The sequence below is a fragment of the Polyodon spathula genome, chromosome 28 (genome assembly GCF_017654505.1).
Source record: "Polyodon spathula isolate WHYD16114869_AA chromosome 28, ASM1765450v1, whole genome shotgun sequence".
In the NCBI taxonomy this organism is placed as follows: domain Eukaryota; kingdom Metazoa; phylum Chordata; class Actinopteri; order Acipenseriformes; family Polyodontidae; genus Polyodon; species Polyodon spathula.
The window spans coordinates 1,068,769-1,077,609 of NC_054561.1; the positions used below are offsets into that span (position 1 = coordinate 1,068,769).

General features: G+C 42.9%; 1 protein-coding gene across 2 annotated transcripts in view; it reads right to left on the reverse strand.

Moving 5' to 3' along the window:
- Positions 1 to 1,803: 1,803 nt before the first annotated feature.
- The window catches only part of LOC121301880 (insulin-like growth factor 2 mRNA-binding protein 1), a 50,313-nt gene continuing 43,275 nt past the window's right edge, over positions 1,804 to 8,841 (reverse strand). Inside the window, exons 9-15 of one of the 2 annotated variants that reach the window (XM_041231567.1) lie at position 8,841; positions 8,052 to 8,180; positions 7,686 to 7,802; positions 7,363 to 7,437; positions 6,909 to 7,040; positions 6,506 to 6,619; positions 1,804 to 6,139 (exon numbers count right to left, since the gene is read on the reverse strand). The exon at position 8,841 is cut by the window's right edge and continues 135 nt beyond it. In XM_041231567.1, coding sequence (XP_041087501.1) covers positions 5,963 to 6,139; positions 6,506 to 6,619; positions 6,909 to 7,040; positions 7,363 to 7,437; positions 7,686 to 7,802; positions 8,052 to 8,180; position 8,841 — 745 coding nt within the window. In that variant the 3' untranslated portion in view covers positions 1,804 to 5,962. Of the gene's footprint in view, positions 6,140 to 6,505; positions 6,620 to 6,908; positions 7,041 to 7,362; positions 7,438 to 7,685; positions 7,806 to 8,051; positions 8,181 to 8,840 lie in introns of both variants that reach the window. The other variant, XM_041231566.1, reaches the window with a different exon arrangement.

The window sequence follows — 8,841 nt, forward strand, 5'->3', positions numbered from 1 at the left end:
GCGTAGATGAATTATTAAAATCACAGTGACCCTGTTATATGAAACAGGTGTCTCATTTCCACCCCTGCGAGCGGCTCTTAGCCCTTGCTTTCCTTGAGTGCAAGTCTATACGGACACCATCAATGTAATTCATTCACGTGTTGAGAGATGAAACACGAGCTCGATAAAACCAGGCAGATTTGAAAACGGATTCGCAGCGATTAATACACCCCCCAGAGAAACACACAGGCCAATTACAGAGGGCCAGATCAATGCACATGTCCGGGCCTTTTCATTCCTTCTGGGCTGATCAGCGCAACGTACTGAGCCGTATATATGCGCCGCTGGTGTGCTTTGAAACGGCGATGGCACATCTCTAATACATAAATACATACATACATACATATATATATATATATATATATATTATATAAGATATATATACTATATATATATATATATATATAAAGGCCAAGACATATTAAAATACCATTTTAACGTACAATTTATGCTTGTTAAATACACGATGTCTACATTTTAGTTAAAATCAACACTGCTACATTGACAATTCTAAAATCCCAAAAAATCGAATAGGGTTTTTTTGCTTATGTCCAACAAACGTAATAATAATAAATTATTATAATATAAATATAATAATAATATATTATAATAATAATTGGTCCAAATCTACCACTAAAAAACATTTTTTAAGGAAAATACCGAGGGGGGGGGGCGGGGGGGGAGTTATTTTATTTTAAAATAAACTTTCGGAGTAAGGAAATCCCGAATAAACGTGCCTTTATATTTCTTTGCACGGAAATAAAAAGAACTCTTGTTTTTGGGAAGCGAGAGACACGAGAGGGGGGAGTGAGAGCGAGAGAGGGGGGAGAGAGAGGGGGAGGTGAGAGAGAGGGGGAAGTGAGAGCGCCCCCCCTCCCTGACTCTCCCCTGAGAGAGCTCCAGTGGAGAGTGAGAGCTCACTCTCACTCTCTCCCCCCCCTCACTCTCACTCTCTCCCCCCCCTCATCGCTCTCTCTCCCCCCCTCTCCTCTCTCGAAAGAGGGGTGGGAGAGCTTTCTCCGGGGAGAGGGAGAGAGGAGAGAGGAGTGGGAGAGAGGGAGGAGAGAGAGAGAGAGGGGGAGGAGAGAGAGAGGGGGAGAGAGAGGGGGAGAGAGAGAGAGAGAGGGAGAGGGAGAGGGAGAGGGAGAGGGGGAGAGGGAGAGTGGAGAGGGAGTGAGAGAGAGGGAGAGGGTTAGTGTTTGCAAGTCCTCCAATACGTTAGAATTTAGCAATAAATGGTCTTCTGGACCCCCCCGCCCCCAAATAGGATTAACAAATCCTTACTTGGACCAGTTCAGGTTATTAGTTTTATAATGGCAATAGCAGGTATGTGTTGACCAGCCCCCCCCCCCTTTTAAAATGCCTCTCTCCACTCCCTCGAAGGTAAAGGGGCCCCCTCACACAGACACACTCACCCCTCGAGTTACGACTCTTTGTAATTAAAATGTTTTGAATTGATATTTTTCTTTGATTGTTTTGTGCGATTTTGGTTGATGATGAAACAATTCTTAACCAGATGTAATGTCCGAATACCGCTTGCTGTTCAACAAACACATTATATATATATATATATATATATATATATATATAAAACACAAACTAAACGTTAAAGAAAGGGAAATGACGAAGTCTGAATAAGTCGTTGTGTGTGCCGTTGTACGAGTGATTTTATACAGAGCCCTGTGAATTTAAAAAGAGAGGGAATCCTAATATTCTGTGTTTGTCTGGGTTACAGACCGGTCACTAATTCAGGTTTACCGTTACTTCACATTCTACTCAGTTTGTGCGCTTCAGACTATCACACGTAGAACGTGTAGTCGGAATTAGAACGTCTAGCAGAACTAGAAGCTCTAATCGAAATTAGAACGTGTGGTCGGAAATAGAACGTCTAGTAAAAAAAAAAACAAGATGCGTGAAAATCATATCTATAGATAGATGGCTACAGAGCAGTGTTCTAGAGTTCTGGTGAGTAATTGGATAACTCATTCAAATGCATGTCATGAAGTCTGTAACGAACATGTATTGTTGGTAGCAGTGCAGGCTATAGCAGTTAGGGTTAGTGTTCTGCAGTATATTCTATTTTGCTCGTTTTCAATAGTATTAAAGTTATTATCGTCAAGGTAGTAATCTTTTCCCACAGCATTGCATTTATAGCACAAACGAAATAAAAACAAAGCGTAGGAAATTCTAAAAGTGATCTGTTACAGCTGCCGCTACAAGGCCGACACTGCAGGTGGTGCGTGAGGTGAACCCAGCATTTAAACCGTGCAGTGAAAACAGCTTCGTTTGCACACAAAGCAGCGCGTGTGGCACTTCTGTACGTTTCTACAAGGTGTGTGACTGTAGCACTGTAAGGGGCACAAAAATAAAAAACAAAATAAAACAAAAACACACACACACACACACACACACACCTGCCTGCCTGTCTATGACCCCAGCATTACATAGCATCAAACCCCACAGAATGAAAGGTAACCCTTCTCTTAAAACAAAATGCAAAGGAAACACAAACCATAGACTTTACCTGCTGCTAATAAAGCACGCCATTCAAAGCTGCCGGGCTTTCCCGACGGCGGGGTCGAGCAGCGACTGTTCCCGGACCGGTCGATCGGAGGAGGGCGTGTGTGGATGGAGGTGCTTTTTTTTATTTTCTTTTTCTTTTTATTTAACGTCATCTAAAAATTGTAAAAGAAGTAATTTGCCGAGCTTGTCCTTTTGCGCGTTCTGTACAGGTTGCATCGTCTGTCTTGTATGCGCTGTTTTACATGTTCGTTTATTTGTTTCTATTTATTTTCTCAGTTAAAGAAAGAATGACCTAAACCGAGGCAATTTTGTATTTATTTTTTTTTTTGGTCTATTTTTCTTTTTCTTTACAAAACGTCACTGGGGGTCTGGCTGTCCGCGTCACAGTCGTGTGAAACGGTTTATTTCATATAGGGTTATCTGTATCTAGTCCCACACACACGCCACGCAGTCGTGTATTTCACTTGTTCTGTACACGATTTGCAAAATGCACGTTGAAACGTCTTCCCACTGAGTCAGCATTTTTTTGTAAAATGGAATTTGAGGTTTTTGGTTTAGAACAGTTGGTGTGAACTCTGTGGGGTTCGATAAAAGATATCCATGCGTTCTAAAATAGATCCACCGACAGGAAAGCGAACACGCCGCGTCTGAAGGGACTTGAACCGATGCTACAGCGAGCCCACCTCGGATTGTATCCGCTCCGAAGACTGTACTAGAAGCTACAATGTGTCTTAATGGAGGGATGCATTTTTAAATGTCTTCCATCCGTGACAAGGCAGCCACACCCCCCGGACAAGAACGGCCTCTATTTAAAAAACAAAACGAAAAATATTATTCCTCCACAAGCTCGAAAAAGCGAGTTTCGATAATTAAACAAAAAACAACCAGAAGAAAGCTCCTCGCCTTTTTATATAAACGCCATTAACAGTATATTTGATTTTCCCAGCACGTAGGCTAAGCTCATCCCAACTTTAAAAAAAAAATCTATCTCTCTCGCTCTCTCGTCATATTTAAAAAAATAAAATATTCAAGACTATTAGCTTTATATAAAATACCAGCAAGCAAAAAAAAAAAAAAAAAAACTAAACTAAACTAAACTAAGCGATGTAAGGAACACACTGAGGTGCTACATCTTGAGGTAGGATTTCCCTTTTCTTTCTCTCCTTCTCCCGAAACCCGCCCCGCTGAGCGACGCACACTGTCCCGCTCGGTTTGGGATGTTGAACCCGTGTGCGCTCTCTCTCTCTCTCTCTCTTTTTGTTTAAAAGAACAGGGGACGCGTTAGGCGTTTAAAGCACTTATAAAAACGTCAGTACATTTTTAATGAAATAATAAATAAAAATGAAGTATTGATTTTTCTGAAGTGGGCAAACTCGCTCTCGGAGGAGGTTCTGTATAACTGTTCCAATGCTGTTTAAATTGCTGGCGATACATTAGCTGGGCTGTTTTCCTATAGTCTTCCAAATAAAATGCTTGCCACAGCTTTTATACATTACACTTTTAAAAAATAAAAAGGCTTTCGCCTTCTTCAGATAGCGCGATAGAAACAGCCGGGCATACTGATGCTAGAACACTGAGACACAGACAGTTCTGATGCTAGAACACTGAGACACAGACAGTTCTGATGATAGAACACAGACAGTTCTGAGGCTAGAACACTGAGACACAGACAGTTCTGATGCTAGAACACGGAGACACAGACAGTTCTGATGATAGAACACAGACACAGACAGTTCTGAGGCTAGAACACTGAGACACAGACAGTTCTGATGCTAGAACACGGAGACACAGACAGTTCTGATGATGGAACACTGGGTCACAGACAGTTCCGATGCTAGAACACAGAGACACAGACAGTTCTGATGCTAGAACACTGAGACACGGACAGTTCCGATGCTAGAACACAGTCACAGACAGTTCTGATGCTAAAACACTGAGTCACAGACAGTTCTGGGGCGGAGGTCCAATCAATCCTAAAAGCTCGTTTAGAATAGTTGGCTCTTTGTCTGGTTCCTTCATTGGTTATTATTATGTTTTTTTTAACAGTGCTGTGCTAGTTTTAAAAGCTACAGTGCTTTACTGCTCTCCCACCAACACAACGCGCGTTCTACACGATACGCAGTTTGCCCACTTCAGATCCGCGCCTGCAAGCCAGGAGTCATTCTCTCTCACACCGCCAGGGGGCATCGTCTGGTGAGTTCAATACTGGTAACTCTCTCTTTTTATCTGCTTTTTGTTTTAATGAAGGTTATTTCAGCGCATTAGTATTTTTTTAATAATAATATATTTACAACCTTGTGGGCAGTTTGGTTGTTGGCAATGTTAACTGTAAATTGCCGCCTCCTGTCTTGCACACTTGCTTGCCTCACGTCATGTGACCAGGGGCGCGGCATTGCAATGACGTCACCCCGCCCTTGGCTGGGGGGGAGAGAGAGCGCGCGTCTGACTGTGCTGTGCGTGCAGTCCCTGTTCTGTCAATCCCTTTCTCGCTTTCCTCATGCTGTAATAGTTACATCTCTCATATACATTCTTCAAAAACACCTCTTCGAATAAAAGAATGACTGGAAATGAAACTCATTTTATTTACTTCTTACAAATGCTATAGAAAGGGGGGTTATATATGCAATTATATATATGAATTGAATATATATATATATATATTCCTCCCTCAGAGTTTTTTTCCTAATTGAGAGCTTTTTTTCAAACATCAAAGTCATGTTTCCTTTGAAAATGTATTTCAATAAAGTTTTCAATAAACCGCGTGCGGTCCTAACAGAATTACAAAAAAAAAAAAAAAAAAAAAAAAAACCCAAAATCAGGACTTATACTTTTTATTTATTTCAGTTTGAGCTGAACAATAAGAATACTAATTGAAAATATGAATAATAAAACCTGAATATTTCAAAATACCTATTTAAAAACATACAAATATTCAGACAGAATATTTAAATCCATATCACAGGCAATAGCAAATACATTGCTTGTGTTTATATTTAAATACAGACTTTGTGTTCGGCAAAAGCTGTCAATTGCCCTGTGTCCCCTGTATCCCTGTATCCCCTTTGCTGCACTAAATTTAGGCTTTCCCATACCTCTCTATGCTTTATCACACTTTGCTATGAGTTTACTGTAATCAACAACTTTTATTAGGGTGTGCGGTTTTTAATTTTTTAAAATTTTGTAATTGTTTTTGAAAAAAAAAAAAAAAAAATTAAAAATCATTTCCAGTCATCCTTTTTGGCCTTGCATCTGGTCTCTGTTTTCTTTCTTTTTGTTTTTTAATCTGTCATTCTCTATTTACTCATTTTGGATTTTCTCTTTTTCGCAGGGTTTCGTCTTTTTCTTCCTTCTGTTCTTTGTTTTTCTCTCTCGTGGTCTTGGGGTTCTGTCTCTGCTCGCCTCACTTTCTCCGCCCGGGCTGCTGCTCCTGCTCGTGCTGTTGCAGAGGAGGTAGGGACTGGGAGACTGCCTCCTCGTCCTCTGGCTGTTGCTGGGAGTGCTGGTGCTGCTGGTAGGACCCTCCTCTCTGCTGCTGCTTCACCAGTGTCAGGATGTCTCTGATCTTGCGTTGAGCCAGCTAGGAGAAAAAGATGAATTAAAATCGATCTATCAAATAGATTTTATACAGCCTTCCTCAATTCTCACACCACAACACTGACAAGGCACTGTGGGAAAAGAATACAACTCAAACTCAAATAATAAAAATCACACAGAACAATACAAAAATAACCAGTATTTAATCCAGAACTTACAAAACTCATTCTATAGACACACGCACGCACGTTTCAGGAGGCTAGGTTTCAGGCCTCTGCAGGGCGCTCCAGGGGAGATTTGGGGTTTGATTCAGCAACGCTGCCTCAGACTAGGGCTCCTGGAACTAGGTTACAAGACACTGCTTCTGAAGGAGTAGCTCTGCGTTCCCCCCTCAGCTGTATAAGTGTACCTGACTGGCATAGAAGTGTCCGATGATCTTGACGATGACCTGCTCGTTCTCATCGGGGGTCTGCTCTCTCGGGACCACCACCTCCGCAGCGGTGAGGTTCTGGAGCTCATTCACCTGGGGGGTTAGAGCGATAATGCATTACTGCTGTCAGCTACACCAGCAGAGTGACTGTCTACTGCCAGGTCTGTTATCATGAATTCAAATGCTTTTACTATGGGACACTTTTATAAGGAAATGCCACTTCATTTTGGTTCTAACAGCTCCTGTAAATTACTCCAGGGTACTTCAAACCAGGACCCTGCCACAGGCTGGGCGTTACGGGTGACTGGGGAAGTGAGTCCACTAGACCGCTCAGCTTGCTACACTGCAGCCCATGCAGGGGTCTCCGTGTGCCTCCTCTCACCGTCTTGCCCCCCTTGCCGATGACCCTCCCAGCGGCAGAGGCTGCCACCTTGATGTGCGTCTCCAGCTTCACCTCCTCTTTGGGGCCGAAGAAATTCTCCTCCTTCAGCTTCCCGTAGAGCCGGCCCTGTGCCTGTCAACCGGACAGGCAGAAAAACAGCGAGACAGTGAGGCACACAGACAGAGAGAGAGAGAGAGAGAGAGACAGACAGAGACAGACAGGCAGAGAGACAGATGGACAGAGACAGACAGTGAAGACAGACAGGCAGAGAGACAGTCAAACAAAGAGAGAGAGAGAGACACACACACAGAGGTTTAAAAACTGGGGAAAAAAACTTTATAGTGCTTCATTAATAGAGCTTTAATTGCATTTCTTATAAAACTAACAGATGCCTTTTTTCTGGAGGAACCAAACGAGGAAAGAGAAGCAATAAAACTGGGAAGCGGATCAGTACCTTGAACTGAGCCTCCGGGGGTCCAGAAATAATCACCATCCTCATCTTGGAGTCTGGAGCCTCAGGGGGGGCGATCTACAAGGGAGCAGCCAGTAAATACAGGTGCGAATTACAGTTACAGGCAAGTAAAAAACCAAAAAAAACCAAACAAACACAAAGTAACTGTATAAAAGCAAATCTGTGATTTGACATCCTGCCCCTCGCTATTCCTATTTTCACACAGTAATGGAAATTAAAATATAAAAAATAAATGAACAATATAAAGAAATGAACATTCCGATAGATAGACACAGAGAGACAGACGGACAGACAGATAGACACACCTTGATGGAGGCCCCTGCGAAGCGGGACAGCTGTTTGATGTGCTGGCCCTGCTTCCCGATGATGGCCCCCACAGCCTGGGCAGGGATGAACACGTGAACTGTCTCCTGCTCTGGGGTCTGCTGGAGGGTGGGTTAGAACAACACTGTGCATCAAAACAGAGAGCTTCTTCCTGTGGTATAGGACTGTCTTCCTCGACAGTACACACTGAAGACGGACCTGGATAAGTGCTTTGATATTTGTAATATCTAACAGCTGATCGCATAATCAGTGACATGGTCAGAGAGAGTATATGCACTGTTATAGAGCGATCCCTGGGCTGCATTGCTTCGATCCTGCCTGGGAATGTGAACGGAAAGTGTGCTTACCCCGAATGAGCCGTAGGGGGCAGCGACAGCAGAGTTCCCTGGCGGAGGCGGAGGTATGGCTGAGCTGGAGGAGGGGGGGAAGAGACCCAGAGCGTTGAGGTTCAAACCTGGGATTAAATGAGCCTGGAGCTGGGGAGGGAACCAGGAGCAGAGGGGGGTGGGTGAGCACAGAATACACAAGAGGGGACGGTCCTGTACAGCACAGCAATGCAATGCAATTCACAGTACAGCACAGTACAGTACAGCAATGCAATGTAATTCACAGTACAGTACAGCAATGCAATTCACAGTACAGCAATGCAATGTAATTCACAGTACAGCACAGCAATGCAATTCACAGTACAGCAATGCATTGTAATTCACAGTACAGTAATGCAACGTAATGCACAGTACAGCACAGTACAGTAATGCAATGTAATTCACAGTACAGTACAGCAATGCAATTCACAGTACAGTAATGCAACGTAATTCACAGTACAGCACAGTACAGCAATGCAATGTGATTCACAGTACAGTACAGCAATGCAATGTGATTCACAATAGAGTACAGTACAGTAATGCAATGCAATTCACAATAGAGTACAGTACAGCAATGCAATTCACAGTACATAAATGCAATGTAATTCATAGTACAGTAGAGCAATGCAATGTAATTCACAATAGAGTACAGTACAACAATGCAATGTAATTCACAGTAGAGTACAGCAATGCAATGTGATTCACAGTACTGCAATGCAATGTAATTCACAGTACAGGCAGGCAGGCAGGCAGGAAGGCAGGCAGACTCACG